The following is a 16,413-nucleotide window of genomic DNA, read 5'->3' as shown; positions in this document are numbered from 1 at the left end:
AAATTTCTCAAATTCCTTCTCCTTATTGCTTTGTTTCATCCTATTGGGAAAAGAATGGAGTTAATAGCATTCTTATGAGAAATATGAGAAGAAGACATATCAAACTCATTTGAAACATGATCCTTTTTACCTTCTTGTTCATTATTACTCCCATTTTCATCATTCTTTTCATTTTTATCAAGGTGATTATCCTCTAATTGTTATCACTCCCAAGAGTGATTGCATTCACATGTTCTCTAGAATTCATCTCGATTTTATTTAAAAATTCACCTGATTGTCTCAAATTAATGGAATTAGCAATATTACCTAATTGACCTTGCATATCCCTAATCACGATCATCATATTGTTCATGTTCGTTTTAACATCATCAAATCTTTCTTTTGTTTTATGAACATGTTTTTCAAATTAGCCTCTAAAGTTGCAAAACGTGACTCAAGTGACCTTGTTGAAAAATCAAGTGGATTGATAGATTTTTGTAAAGTTGATTGGTCTCTCCACCCTAAATTAGGATGATTCTTCCAATCGGGGTTATAAGTGTTTGTAAAATTATTATTTTGATGTGGTCTATTGTAGTTGTTGACATTATGAACTTGCTCCACATGAAAACAATTAGCACTATCATGATTATCACCACATGTTGAACAATAAGCAACGCTTACATGAGAATTTGAACCACTTCCCCCTTGTTCACTTAGCAACCTCTCAACGTTATCTATATGAGAATTAAACATATTTTCTAATTTAACACTTAAAAAGTTGAGAGTGTCAATTTCATACATGCCAACCGTTCTTCTTGAGTTATCTCTTTATTTGTCCATTGATAGTTGTTAGAAACTATTTTCTCTATGAAAACTTGAGTATCGTTGGTTAATTTTTTCATTAAAACTCCACCAACGGAGGCATCTATGTTGATTTCGGTTGGATAGTTAAATCCATTATAGAAAATTTGAACAACCAACAAATTGAGGAGACCATGGTGGGGATATCTTTTTTGAAGATCTTTGAATCTCTCCCAAGTTTCATGTAACGACTCGCCTTCATATTGAGTAAAACTTGTAATGTCAATACTAAATTTAGCCATTTTTCCAAGAAAAAAATATTTATTCAAAAATACTTTTGTCAACTCACCTCAAGAAGTGAAATTATTAGGTGAATAAGAATTTAGCTATACCTTCGCTTTATCACAAAGTAAAAAAAAAAAAAAACTTTAAGTTAATTGCATCATCACTTACTCAATTTATTTTGATTGTACCACATAAATTCATGAAATTGGCTAGATGAGTATTAGGATCCTCTATCGCATTTCCTCCAAATTGACGTTGTTGAACCATTTAGATGAGTGAGAACTTGATTTCAAAGTTGTTTCCGTTAATTGCCGGCCTTTCAATGCTAGTTTGTGCTCCCGATTCATTTAGCAAGGTATAATCCCTCAAAGGTCTTGGCTTTTGCTCCTCCATTTTGACAGAAATTTTACCTATGCTTTCCACTTCAATTTGCTCTTGTTGAGCGCATCTTCTTCCTCTTCTCGCCGTGTTTAATTCTTGAAATTGTGCTTTTGGTGAAGAATTTAATACCTACAAATAATCAAAATTACAGCTAAAAGATAGAAACTATAAAATTAGTAAAATAAAAAGAAAGTAACAAAATCTAAATTAATAAATCTTGTTTTAATTCTAGTGTTGCACCTAAATCCCCAACAACGGTACTAAAAACTTGATAGGGTATTTTCCTATACTACAAATTTTAAAACCTTGTTACTCTATTTTCGCAAGTGCATGGTTTGTTTATTGAGTGTAGAGATAATAGGTGTCGATCCCATAGGGATTTAGAATTTGGCAATCACTTTAGTTTAATCATTTGTTTTATTATCTAGACAATCAAAATTTAAGGAGGTAAAACAAGGAAAGTTAATTAGACGGTAAAACCAGTCATAGAAGATATTAGTTTAGGCGGTACGACCGCCCATAAAAGTTAAAAGTTAGTTAGGTGATACAACTGGCCATCTAGCAAAAGCAATAAATATAAACCTAGCCATCAGGTGGTAAAACCAACCACTTAGGCGGTATGGTGCAAGAAGTTAAGGTAATTATGCTTATACTTCCATGAATTGTTAAGAAATAATTTCCAAATGTATGTCCTTACTTTAGACAATGAACACTTAAGAGAAACAGTCTTGGCTAATTTCTCTAGAAATTGCTCTTGCCAATTCTTTTAAGTTCTTGAATCATCTTTAACCTATATTCATAGAGAAAAAGGTAAGAAATAAGTTCAATAAAGTTATTGTATGAATCCAACCAACCATTATTCATTACTCTGGTGAGAATAAGGTTAATGTTTAAGAACTCATATCTATTGAAGGCAATTTTTATTGCTCAACAATTATCAAATCATTCATAATTGATAGCCAAACAACTATGAAATATAAGCACAAGTTCTCAGACTAACAAATCATGAAAAAGCATAATCATCCCCTAACTATTTCAAATTAAAACTATATTTCACTCTAGAAAAAAGCTTTGCTAGATATCATATTAAAAACATCTAAATATGAAATAAACTTGTAGCAAAATATGGCAAATAAGAACAAGAGACAAATTTTGGAAAGAAAAATTCTTTTTCAATGTCTTGAATCTTGAATCCTTGAATTTCTTCACAAGTTGATCTATCAAATAAGTTTGATAGAAGGGTATTTTTACCTTCTTCTCAAGTTTTTAAACTAAGAAAGAAACTCTCAATATGACACTAGAATTAGACTTTCAATGTCTTGAAACGTGAATTCTTGAATTTCTTCACAAGTTGATCTCTCAATAAGTTTGATATAAGAGTGTTTTCACTTTCCTCTCAAAACCCTTAAACTAAGAAAGAAACTCTCAATATGAAACTAGAGCTAAACTACTTCTATCTCTACTTCTACTTCATACTACAAGGTCACTACAAGAAAATTGATCTTTACTGATAACACGTTATCATCACAAAATAGGAACAAGTTGTCAGAAATGATATTGTCGCGCCCCATTTTTCGCGATGGGAAAATAAAAAGAAGGTTTATAAAAGATGTGATTTTATTTTAAAACAAGTAAAAAATGGACCTAGAATGGGACTTAAAAAGAATGCGACAATTTGGGTCCAAAATTTAGTCTAAACGGGTTTTTAAGAAAAAACAGGAGTCGCCACTTGGTATGGAGTTTTGGTGTACCAAGTCACCCAAAAAATAAAGTAAAACAAAATAAAACCCTTTTTGACAACTCCAGGTCTTTGAAAACAAGAGAAAATGGATTCGGGAGTCACGGTTGAAGAAAGGGAAGGCAAAGATTCGATTAACTCAAATCTAAGGCACCCTTTCAACCTAGTCTAAGCTAGTTGCGAGGTTTAGTCAAAATTTTCCTAATCTAACCCTTAATTTATCACATTTGGATGTTTTCTATATGAATGCAAATTTAAAAAATATCGCAAGGGACAACATGTTCATTCAAGGGTTTAATTGAACCAATCGCATTAATTGCGAAGGTCAAAATAAATCCTCGAAGGTGTCACAAGGATGCAAATGATGAAAAAGAAAATAAAATAAAAGAAAAGAAATTAAATTATATACATATATATAAGTGATCAAAGAAAAAGGGAATGCAACATGAAGGGTACGGGAGGCAAAAAAATTCGTGACATAATTTTCTTATACATGGATTAATAGGGTATTTAAACTAGAAAGTTATAATCGCCCATTTCCCATGTTTGAAAAATAATTATCCTAACATGAACAAGCAAATGAACTAGCTTAAATGGGATACAATTCTAAATGACATGATTAGCACCTATAGCGGGTAGGGGATAATAAAATAGGGAATATCATGCAAATGAGAAAAGATCCTAAAAATGAAAATATGCATGAAAATGTGGTGAATAGCATACAATGATGAATCTAGCGCAAGATGACCTAAAGGGTCTAGCGTTGGACTAGCCCATTTCTAAAAATCCTTGCTAGCGTTGGACTAGCAAGTAAGCGGAGGGAGAAACCACAACTAGCGTTGGACTAGTGTGGTGACGTCATGCATTAACAATTCATAGTGAAACAAATAAAACATAAATTAAAACAAATAAACACATAAAAGCACGTAGCACATAACACGTAAACATAATATCTAGATGCGAAAATCCTAAGGAAAGCGGATAAAACACATAACACATAAGCCACATAACACGCAACCTATCTATTACATCGGGGAGTGCCTAACTACAAACTAGAAGGGAAAAATATAATAAAACAAATCTAATTATCCTATCTATTACATTTTTGAGGTATTTAAATACCTCTTGAATCATTATAAAAATAAACTAAACAAATATAATATAAGAAAATTTAAATGAACATTTAAATGCAATAAATAAAACATATAAAAATATATAAACACATAGGAACACATAGGAGCACATAAGAGCACATAATTGACATTGAAATAATAAAAATAGGGGTACCTCCCGTTTGAAGTGGTGACTAAATGGAGTCAAATTGTCCTATTTATACTCACAATGAACAAAAGAATCATGGCACCACTTTAATTGAAAATAATAATAATAATGTTAAAACACTAAATTCACGTTAACACGTCAAACGCAAAGAAATTTAAGAACATCTAAAAATTGCAAGTTAAATATATTCAAAAGCGACATAATTAGCTATTAAATAAAAGAAACAATCACAATAAAAAGAGTCAAAATTCATTAGGGACTGAATTGCAAAAATTGAAAAACTTTTGGGGACAAAAATTATATTTTTTCAAAGTTTAGGGGTCAAAATTAAATGAAAGATAAAATTCAGGGACCAAAGTGCAATTACTATAAGGACCGAGTTGAAAGGAATTTAAAATGTTTTGGGCGGCAACGAAACTACTCCAAAGATCAGGGGCTAAAGTGCAAAAACGGTTTCTGATATTCTTAAGAAATGGGCCACCAGGCCATCATTTTATTTCCTTGGGCCGGACACTACTTAAGCCCAACCGAAAGTCCAAGCCAAAACACAAGGCCAGCCCGTCTTCTATCACTCAGATCCAACCAAAATAAAGGCATGGGCTCTGATCTTCTAGCCCAACCGAAATCCAAAAGAAACAAAACAAAAGTCCATTCCCCAAACCCAATCAAAACTAACTCTTGGCCCATCACAAAAATAAACATTAGCCCAATTCCCTTTTTTTTTCTTTCTCTTCTTTTCTTTCTTTTCTTTTCTTTCTTCTTCCTCACCTTCTTCTCTGCTTCTTCCCCGGCGAGCTGAAGCTCCTCGCAGCTGGTGGCCATGGCGGCTGCCGGTGGCGCCGCCGCCGCCGACCGCCACCGCCGATGACCTCTCCGGTCACCAAATTTTCTCAAAATACACCCCCTCACTCGATTTTTCGCGTAGATTTCATTTCCGGAGTTAGTTTTTACAAAAAAATGAGTCGAAAGTGGTCAAAATGCCAAGAAATCAGTTCAGTTTTTTATTTTTTAAAACCTTCACATCTTCACCAAAAATCATAAAAATTATGCCAAAACCCTCCTGATAACTTCTACATTACAACTATAATCTTAGTTTGACAAATAAACAACAACAAAATAAAGCATTAAGTCAAAACAGCCCAAAAAATGAAGAAAATTATTCTAATGCTTTGAAGGCTCAAAAACTCCCAAAATTTTGGATAACCAAGCATTTTCAGATCTTTGCTAGCTAATGGTCATCCATTTAAGCAAAACATACACACCAAATTCACTCCTTTGATTCATTTTTTCATTCAAACATTTTTTCAAACATTTGGCATGCATTCACAAGAAACATTTCCTTTTCCTTAATCTGGTTTATGACCCTCCCAAAATTTCATCCATACAACACCAACAAAAACCAGCAAAAATAAGCAATAAAAAAAGTAACCACACATACATTCAATCTAGTTAATTAAAAAAAGAAAAGCTGGAAAAAAGGGAGATAAATACCTCAATGAAGAGTTTGGTCCCTTTGCCAAGATTTTTGATGAAATTGCCAAGCTCCAATCCAACCGATTGCTGCCTTGTTGTGTGCAAATGTGTTTGGCTTTTGTGGAAGAAAATGTGTAGAGGGAGCCCCCTTTTTTTTTTTTTTGTTCCTCTTGTCTGATGAGGGAGAGAGCCGAGAGAGCAAATTGAGCCAAAAGGGTGGAGTCTTTTTTTTTCTTCTTGTCCTCTGTCCGTGAGAGCCGAGAGAGGAGATTGAGGAAGTAGTTTTTTTTTTCTTTTGTTTGGTTTTTGTTCTCGTCTGTTAAGAGCTAGCCGAGAGAGGGAGGGAAAATTTTTTCCTTTCTTCCTTCTTCTCCCTGGAGAGAGCCGAGAGATGTCTTGTAGCCAAAATGGAGCTTGTGTGCTGAATCTTCCAAAATGATGATTTCTCAATTAATGAAAAGACAAGTCCATGGCCATTGAGTGTGAAATGGGTTAATAGTTAATTTGGTGAAACAAAATGATCAAAATGATTTTTTGATTTTTTTTTTGATTTTTTTTTATTTTTGTTGTTTTGTTTTGTTTTTTTTTTTCTCTTTTCGTAAAGCAAACCTGCAAAAATGAGAAAATGCACATTAAAATACAAGAAAATAAATAACTTATTAAATAGAAAAATCCTGGAAAAATATTAAAAATTGACAAAAATTTGGTGTCTACAGATATTTATTGACGAGATACAAGTCATCACTAGATCGTCAGTATAGGTCCGTCGGGACAAATCAACAGCGACGACTTAAAAAGTCATCAGCGATATATTATTTTTAGTGACGACATCGAGTTGCAGTTCTATTGACAATTTTGTATTTTGTCAGAAATACTTGGACAGAAGTCATCACTAAAAATAGTAGGTTGTTGTCAGTTATATTCCCAATGACAACATTTTTCGTCACTATTAAGTTTTGAGTCAGTGACGAAATTTTATTGTCAGAGGAGTTTCTCTTGTCACCTTCTTGTTCTGTGACAACTTCATTTTGTCAATAAAGATCTTTGATTTTGTCAACCACAAATAAATACAATTTTGGAGCTAGAATTACTCACATAAAATAAATAGATATACTAAATCTAGACACTTAAACAAGCAAAACCAATTACAACATTAGAAATTACATGGTAAAATATCATTTTCAGTACACAAATGTCAAATTCAAAGTTTACATCACCATCCAAATGTTCTGATAAGCTGCATTTGTCCCAAATGTGGCATCTATTCAGTCCAAAAAACAAGAAAAGTCCTAAAGTGAAGCACGGCATGAGCAAAAGCCACTTTCCTCTCCATTGTCATCCAATCAAAGTCATATACTTTAATGTTCATCAGCCCAGTCATAATTGATGATCACCCAGAAATAGTGATTCAATGGACAATTCTGCAATAAATTAGCAAAACAAGTAGGATATAAGCAGATGAGCAAAATAGTAAAGAAAATGCAAACTTAGACTCAAAGAAAGGAGTACAGTAACAACCCAATATAGCTAAGAATTTAACAAGCCCCGATAGAAAAGTCCAACAATCATAAGCCACTTTGGTTATGATCCACGTGAAGGAAATGTAGCTATAGCAAGATATCATGGACCTCAATAACTCTTAAAAATCCCAGAATTTCATTGTCTAAACTCATAAACATAACACTCGGCTCAATCAAATCCTTTTCATACCATCTCAGTAACTAATCACTTACCATTGATAAATATAAAATCTTTTATGTGCTTCATATCCAGATCTCTCAGACTAATTATATATGATGACTCAATGTGAGCAGAAACTACACCTCCCACACTAGAAGCATTATCCTTATTGACTAAACCAAAGATGGCCAAACATCAAAAATTCCAAAACTGAGATTTAGAGAATAAAAGACAATAAAAAAAACCTTCAAGCTTAATTGCATATGACACATATTACATCTAGCGCCTTCAAAAAATAGAAAGGCCTACTGAGAAAATCCTAATACATAAACCAGATCCCAAAACCTTATTCTGAGCTCATTTTTTTTGACTTACAGCTAATCTATGTTGGATAAACATGAATTTTGCAGTCAAGGAGAAACAATGTGAAGATGCATGAGCCAAAATAGAGCCAATTACCACATAATATATCCATGCAACTCTTGAAACATCACAATGTTATCACTTTGCAAAGTTCCCAAGCAGATCCTATATCGAAACCCAAAATCTCCTCTATGTGGAGGGCAAATGGAAGCAGTAGACTTGGAGAAATTATTCCCATGTTATCCTAGAACATAAGGTGACAAATTTATTTCTCTAGCAATAGTAAGCTAACATTCTGCAAGATACAGACAAGTTTTCCATTTTCTGTAACTTTTACCTAGTATTCCCATGCATACCTATGTTTTTTACAATGAAAATTCGAAACATAACAAACTTTACAAGAAGTAGACTTTACTCTAACCTTTGACATTAATTCAGTTTCATGCAGTAATTAACCAACTCCTATATCATTTTATGAGGTTACTTCTTCATGTTGTCGGGATACAACGTCTTAGACAGTTTGCCTACAAAATCATTCTAAAGGTCACCAACCAAAAGAACAGTTTGCCTACAAAATCATTCTAAAGGTCACCAACCAAAAGAACAGTTTGCCTACAAAATCATTCTAAATATTTGGGGTCTAGGTAGTTCTTAATTGACATCCAGCTCTTATCCATATTTTTTGCCGCCATTTATCCTAACAAAAAGAATACAACCATAATATTATTTTGAAGACAGAAGTTCTATCTATGCAAAATTAAACTGCCCAAACAACAGCCATGGAAATCCAATAAAGTAAAAACACATTTTCACCAAAGTCAAGCATTTCAGTAACAAATCTCCCATAACAACAATGAAAATCAAATAAAATAAAAAGACATTTCACCAAAGTCACTTATGTCATCTACAAATCTCCCATACATAAAAGCACATAAGTGTACAAGCACTTATAAGTCCTATAATGGCAGCATACTCACAAATAATGTACAAAAATAACACATATTTACCAGTAAGAAAAAGTGCAGCTTGAGCTTAGAATGATACTAAGATCCTGCAGCGAATCCCAAGCTTATGTGAAAGTGTTTTGAATGCTGCAAATAGTGAGATATGAGTATTTGGAGGAGAAAATACATAGTACATGCACTCTAAGTCAGTAATAAATGAGAAAAAGTATAATCCTTGTAAAAATATAAAGAATTCTTACCAAAATTTAAAACAAAAAACAAACACAAAGGAAAAAAAAATATGAAATAACTCTGAACTAACATAGACATAATCATAAGTGCCACTTATAGATTGTGCAAGTCTGTACATTGAGGTGTCACGAGGAATAGAAGAATCATAATGTATTAACCTATCGATTTTAATCAATCTTGACTGGATATGACCTGTGTTCTAAACATCTATTCTTTCTGATCTTTGCTACAGTAGCGTACACAATTAAGAATTTGTGACTACTAATCCAATCCTAGCTACTAGTTTGTGGGAAAATTCTATCTCTCCATAGCTACACAACTTCATATGAAAGGAGGAACTTTTTTACTAACCTGATTTGTGGGAACTGAACTTATAAAGCACTCCTCATCTTTGAAGCTCTTTGGCTTCTTCCTTTTTCAGCCAGAAACTGCCATAACATTGCAGAACGTTAATAAGTATGTATCCAAAGCTTTTAATGAAATGTCACAGAAGACTAAACAATTAAACATTCATCATGAAATTCAATTTCAAAAAGTCAATGAAATCATTTAGTGATTTGGTTTCCAAAATACAATAAAGCTCATGTTTCAAACTGTTCATGAACTGTTAAAGTTGTATGACAGCTGTTGTATCATATTACGTACCTGTTCTGTCTCATTGGACCTGTTCATTGTGTCAACATTATCAACCCTAAGTTCGCTAGTATAGATTCAGGTCAAACATGGTCCTATTGGTATAATACACTAGCATGATTTGCACGATTTTACCTTAACTGTTTAAAGCAAAATTACATAACCTGTTTGACTATAATAAATCTAGCAATAAACTTAGAATGATATGAAATTAGTGTAACTCTAAGACATTAAATAAACTACAAAAGCAATGCATTGGCAATTTCCAAACTGCAGAGTCAACATGCTAATTTTTTTAATTTTAAAAGTCTCACCAAAATATGAAAAGGTCATTATATAAAACTTGAATAAACTTCTTAAAAATCACAAATCTTCATAAAATTGGAGCAATTTTTTTCTTTAATACTCATATCAAACAGTATGACCAGTATTGCTTCTAATTAAGCAGCCAAATGTAGTCTACACAGTTCACCATATTGCCAGGAATCTTTCAATGCGGCAGCCAGAATGTCCAAGAGACATTTTTAAAACAAAAGTTAAAAAATTATCACCATGAGAAACATGTTATTTTGCCAGTCTATAATGACAACTAATATCTTATGTCCCAGAAGCCAGAGAAAAGAAAAAGATACAGCATTCCTGTTCTTGAAAGATGAAACTACACTAACATAGTTAATGATTCAATATTTTGAAAAGTAAAGTAAGAAAGTCCACAACTCTTTGAGGATTCACATATAGGATACATTCAACTTTTCGAGGATTCACATATAGGATGCATTCAACCATATTTTTGAACTGCTAAACCTGGCTTAGTCCAGTGTTTCAAGCTAAAATGTAGAAAATCAAGCAACTTCAGTTTTTGAATCACTCAAATGCACCAAATCAAACTGGATTCAGTAGATTAGCCAGTGTCTATCCGAATTGATACATCCACTACAATGGGAACTGGCCACCTTAATTTACATGTAAAAACCCAAAGCATACTCAAGAAAGCCTAGAATACTTTTCAAATTCTGATGACTAGTTTGTTATCCCTACCAAACTAAATCCGGTTTGTAGAACTCTAAAATTTGGGAAATCAACAAATTATTCATGTAAACAACCATATAAAAGTGATTGCACCCAAAATCAAAAGATTCAGAAAGAATTTTGACACAAATTTCCAGAAAATAATAAACGCAAGAGTAGGGCAAAATATTTGTAAAACAAGTTTGGAAGAAATAGGGGGGAGAGAGAGAGAGAGAGAGAGAGAGAAGGACCAACCTTTTCTTGCGATCGAAGAGTTGGAGAAGCTATTGGCCGGCCGTGGTGTGAGTCCGAGAAAGGGGAAGAGAGCTGAGAGTGAGCTGCCCGTGATGGATTTTTTCAGGTAGCTAGAGAGAATTCAGAGAGTAGCTGGCTGTGGTGTTTTGTTTCAGCTAGCTAGAGAGAGTGAGACATGAGAGGGTGAGCTGAGAGGGTGAGAGGCAAATTTTGGCTGTTGTCCGCCAGAGACAAAGCCAAATGTTTCGAATTGTCCGCCACTTCCATTTTCTTTGTTTTGAACAAAAATTTCTTTTGCTTTGTCCGCCACTTCTACACAAAAAATTTATGAAACTTTTTTATTATTTTAATTTTGTTTCAAGTATAGATTTTACTCATACAATATTATTCATTATTTTTTTGACAAAAAAATAAATATTTTCTTTTTATAATGCCAATACAATTTCACTAAAATATATTAAAAAAACAAAAAAACTTCATTTTATAATGATAACAGTAAATTATCACTGATAAATATTATTGACAATCTAGAAAAGTCGTCACTGAATACTACTACCAACAGTGATGACTTTCAGCACATTGACACTATTGTCTTCTCTCGCGTTCCAAGAGTTTGTTAGCGAAAATATACTTGTGATGACATATTGAAGTCGTCACTGGCTAGTTGGGTCAGTTAGGCAACTGTGATGAGGTGGGATGTCGTCAGTAAAGTATCACCTTCTTTGATGACTTTCTGTCATCACTGAGGATACGGGAAGGACCGCTCCTGAACGGTCCCCTCACAAGCTTCCAGGAATGGAGCAAAATAAGCCACGTCAACTGGTTGTTTTGAAGGAAAAAAACGTCACCGTTTGACGAAAGGAAAAAAATAAGATTGACGGACTCCGTTTTCTCTAAACGGAAGAATTGAAATTTTGAAAATGAAGTTCAAAATTTCAATTAGCCGCACAAACCAAAACCGAGAGAAGAAAGCAAGCTGGGTATGTCATTGTTGCTTGGCTGACGTGAAATTAGGTGGAGAGAGTTGGGTTATGGCATCAGAAGAAGAAGGAAGAAGGCAAACAGTTAGAATGCTGTAAAAGAAGGCCAACGATGTCTTCAGAAATTGTATGAGCAATGCGGGCAAGACAGCCGGCAAGGTAGAAGCGAATTAAAGAGGAAATTCATTATCTGACGTTGCCCACCATTTTTTGTGCAACTTAATAGCAGAAGCAACTGTGCATAAGGGCATTCGGTGAAACAAAAAGCTCTCAACGGGCCAAGGTAACGTGATTCAACCATATCAACAACTTTGTGAATCTTATACCAGCAACTTTTCTGAATGTTAGATTCAGTAAAGACATAATATGAAGATAATAGAAGAATAGTCAATGTGTACTGTATGTGTGTGTGAGAGCGTGCAGTTTTGCAGTGACGAACTATTTAACAAGTGAATGAATGTACATGTTGCTGTAGATAAGTTACAGGTTATAACCACCCTATTACAATCTTTGTGCATCCACTAGTTGGTCCATGGTCATCACGCAATCTTAGTTTGCCCCTCTGTTGAGTATGCAGTGTGTATAAAATGGAGGTCTGGAGTTTGACCTAGGAAAAGCAGAGGAAAAGATATATGTGAATAATAAATAGATGTACCTGGTTTTGTAAGTAAATTACATGATGTAAGAAATGTATTAGAATGAGTCAAAAATGCTTGTTTGGCCCTGAAAATGTAGAAATAGTAGAAAATGCATAGGAATTGGCTTAGGCGATTGTCAGTAACGAATTACATAACGTCCAATGAAACAAAGTACCTAGAACCTAAATATAATCACCAGAGTGGATGTACATATAGTTAAAATAGACTTATATGGAGTGAAAACACATTACAGTCCGTATAACTTAGTGTACATGGAGTTATATTTGTACATAGATAATGCCATTGTATTAGAGTAAAAGTAAAGTGATGTGAATCATTAATCATATCGATGGGAGTAATAATAGAATTTGGTATACGAGTAATGTGTGTAACATAACATATTATAAACGGTAATACACACTTATGTTGTCGTTTACATACATACTATTCATGAACTATTGTAAATTATTGTGTTGGATGCATAATTGGTAGGAGCAGAAGTAATGAATTGTAGAGAAATTGGCAGAAGATGGGACTCATGAGTTAGGAATGGAGTTCAACATGGAAGAGGATGCGTACAAGTTTTACAACAAATATGCCTTTAAAATGGGATTTAGTGTACGCAAAGACTATTTAAATAAACACAAAGACTATTTAGTCTATTTTATGCGGTTGTCATTAACGAATGACATAAGGTCCAATGAGCTAAAGAATCTAGAATCAAAATATAATGACCAGCGTGGATGTACATACAGTTAAAATAGACTTATATCGTGTGACCAATACATTACAATCCGTATAAGTTAGTGTACATGGAGTTGTATTTGTACACAGATTGTCTTAGAGTAAAAGTAAGGTGATGTGAATCATTAATCATATTGATAGCGTAATAATAGAATTTGGTATACGAGTAATGTATGATTCATAACACATTATGAATGGTAATATACATATATGTTGTCGTTTATGTACATACTATTCATGAAGTGTTGCAAATTAGGGTGTTTGATGCATAATTGGCAGGATCAGAAGTAATGGATTGCAGCAAATTGGCAGAAGATGGGACCCCTGAGTTAGGAATGGAGTTCAACAGCGAAGAGGATGCGTACCAGTTTTACAACAAATATGCCTTTAAAATGGGTTTTAGTGTACGTAAAGACTATCTGAATAAAGACAAAGACGGCGTGACCACGTCTAGGAGATATAGTTGCTGCAAGGAAGGTGTAAAGCGCAAGTACGAAGGTGATGTGATGCCAAAGAGGACACGAGCGCCGACGAAAACAGGGTGTGGAGCTAAAATGGTTATCGTGTTGTTTAGAGGAACAATGAAGTACCGTGTGCATGACCTTGTCTTAGAGCATAACCATGAGTTGCACATTGCTCAATGTGCGCACATGATGCCATCACAAAGAAAAGTGAGCGAGACTCAAGGATTCCAAGCTGAAATAAGCGAGGACGCTGGGCTTTCATTGAAACAGAGTCATGAGCTTATGGGAAAGGAGGCAGGTGGGATGGGAAATGTGGGATATACTCGGGAAGACCTGAAACGATATCTTCGTACTCGACGAGAAAGGAGTTTGAAATATGGAGAAGCAGGTAGCATGCTGAATTATTTTCAAGAGCAAACACTCGAGAATCCATCGTTTTTTCATGCCGTACAGCTGGGCTGTGAAGAGCAGATAACGAATATCTTTTGGGCTGATGCAGGAATGTTAATTGACTACAAATTTTTTGGAGATGTAGTCACATTCGACACAACCTACAAAACAAATAAAGAATACCGGCCACTTGGAGTGTTTGTGGGTTTTAACCAACATAGGCAAATTGTGATATTCAGTGCTGCCCTTATGTATGATGAGACTATAGATTCTTTCAAATGGGTGTTTGGTACATTTCTAGAAGCAATGTGCGGAAAGCGTCCAAGTACCATACTAACCGACCAAGATCATGCCATGACAGCCGCTCTTTCAGTTGTTATGCCTGAAACATTTCACGGTCTATGTACGTTTCACATAAGGCGTAATTTTATGAAACATTTTGGCAATCACTACAAGGAAAATAGTGATCTTCCATACATGTTTGGTGCATGCATGTATGAGTTTGAAGAAGTGGAACAATTCAATAGGGTGTGGGAGGCGATGGTGAAGAAACACAATCTTGAAAATAATGAATGGCTCTCCGGGTTGTATAGAATTCGTAATAAATGGGCAAGGTGCATGATGAAAGAAAGATGGACCGCGGGAATGCGAAGCACCCAACTTAGCGAAAGCCTAAATGCAGCAATTAAAAATCATTTGAAACTGGATCATGACCTTGTGCAGTTCTTTAGACATTTCAATCGGGTGGTTGATGAAAAGAGACATAATGAACTGATCGCAGAATATGAAATGAGGCACAAGCTCCCCATGGTCGGGTTAAGGCAAACACCTATGCTTGTGCATGCATCAGATACGTATTCACCAACCGTATTTGTTGTATTCCAAAATGAATATGGCGAGTCAACAGCTATGGTTATATTGAGACAGCAAGATGCAGCGATGATTGTGGAGTTTGCGGTCATGAGGTATGATGGAGGACTTGAAAGAATAGTGGTATTCAATCGGAATGATCTAAATGTACGTTGTAGTTGCAAAAAATACGAGAATGAAGGCATTTTATGTGGGCACGCGTTGAAGGTGTTTGATACTGTGGGCATAAAAATAATTCTTCTTGAATACATTAAGAGGCGATGGACAAAAAGAGCTCGGGCTGGAGACTGTTTTGATCGGCGAAGACGGGAAGTTGTGGCTGATCCTAAAATAATGATTTCAACTCGTTATCGGGAGCTCGCTCCAGCCATGATTAAGGTCGCAACTTGAGCAGCAATGTCGGAGGACACCAGCAAAGTAGCAATCACTATCATATCCGATTTGACAAAGAGAGTTGAGCTCCTCCTCTCAGAAAGTGAAGAACAACCTTTGCAAAATCAAAAAAATTTGAATATGGAGGAACGGGATAAAATTGAAATTGTGAATCAAAAAAATACCAATTCAGATATGATGATGAGCATCTTTAACACAACTGTAGGATGCAGTCCAAATTTCAAACTCACCACTGCAACAGGTTCTACGATGTAGCGTTCAATCTTCCTAATTTTGGCAGTTCTTCCACCCCAATTCATGAGACGGGCAAACATATCAATCACCTAATCAATGACAAATGGTGATCAAAACATATAATTGAGTGTTGCTTGGGTGAGTTTACGTATGACTATTCCAATCAATAGATACATAATCAAACTTTTTTACTAAAAGTAATGAACTACTGACCCGATTAGACATATGCATGCCATTTTCCATTGTCTTCAAGTCAAGCCGAGTCAGCGAAAATTGATACATTTGAACAAGTATGTCCCTATCACATCCAAGACACAATTAAACGATTTACTAATAATTATTACTCCTACTCCAAAACACGAAAATCTGACTAATGTATATGAACTCCAATCTCATCCATATTCAATCTGTTTTTCTATGCCATCTTCTTATGAACCACACGCGTACTTATTGTAGTGAATGGATCACAAGATAGAATTAATAGTTTTGTCAAGAATCTTACTTGGGATTTTGGTCCGGATCCCATGCACATGCAGCCACATTTTTTTCGTATAGGCTAACTGTCACAGGTGCTGGTAGAATGAACTCTGCTGACCGCAGAACAGTGCTCTTCTTTGTTGCACGTGT

The 16,413-nt window shown here is 34.6% G+C and overlaps 1 protein-coding gene, 2 long non-coding RNA genes and 1 other non-coding gene across 5 annotated transcripts; 2 read left to right on the top strand and 2 right to left on the bottom strand.

Annotated features, from left to right (window-relative positions):
* Window positions 1-969: 969 nt before the first annotated feature.
* LOC113717507 (small nucleolar RNA R71) lies at window positions 970-1,076 on the top strand. Its single transcript, XR_003454422.1, has one exon. It is a non-coding gene; the product is annotated as a small nucleolar RNA R71 (small nucleolar RNA).
* Window positions 1,077-1,207: 131 nt separating this feature from the next.
* LOC113716641 (uncharacterized) lies at window positions 1,208-6,536 on the bottom strand. 2 transcript variants are annotated; one of them, XR_011823201.1, is made up of 3 exons: window positions 4,472-6,514; window positions 2,144-2,236; window positions 1,208-1,575 (listed from the first exon to the last, which is right to left on the bottom strand). It is a non-coding gene; the product is annotated as an uncharacterized lncRNA (long non-coding RNA). The 2 variants fall into 2 exon arrangements; XR_011823200.1 differs by lacking the exon at window positions 2,144-2,236 and having other exon boundaries at window positions 4,472-6,536.
* A 580-nt stretch (window positions 6,537-7,116) lies between these two features.
* Window positions 7,117-11,325, bottom strand: LOC113716309 (uncharacterized). The gene is made up of 4 exons (XR_003454115.2): window positions 11,074-11,325; window positions 9,529-9,605; window positions 8,989-9,072; window positions 7,117-7,359 (listed from the first exon to the last, which is right to left on the bottom strand). It is a non-coding gene; the product is annotated as an uncharacterized lncRNA (long non-coding RNA).
* Window positions 11,326-13,725: 2,400 nt separating this feature from the next.
* LOC113715886 (protein FAR1-RELATED SEQUENCE 5-like) lies at window positions 13,726-15,549 on the top strand. The gene has a single exon (XM_027240190.2). The coding sequence runs from the start codon at window positions 13,726-13,728 to the stop codon at window positions 15,547-15,549; it is 1,824 nt and encodes a 607-aa protein (XP_027095991.2).
* Window positions 15,550-16,413: the final 864 nt, after the last annotated feature.

Source organism: Coffea arabica, chromosome 11c (genome assembly GCF_036785885.1).
Source record: "Coffea arabica cultivar ET-39 chromosome 11c, Coffea Arabica ET-39 HiFi, whole genome shotgun sequence".
Taxonomy (NCBI): Eukaryota; Viridiplantae; Streptophyta; class Magnoliopsida; order Gentianales; family Rubiaceae; genus Coffea; species Coffea arabica.
Note: the sequence above shows the minus strand (reverse complement) of the source record. Positions and strands in the feature narration are given on the sequence as shown.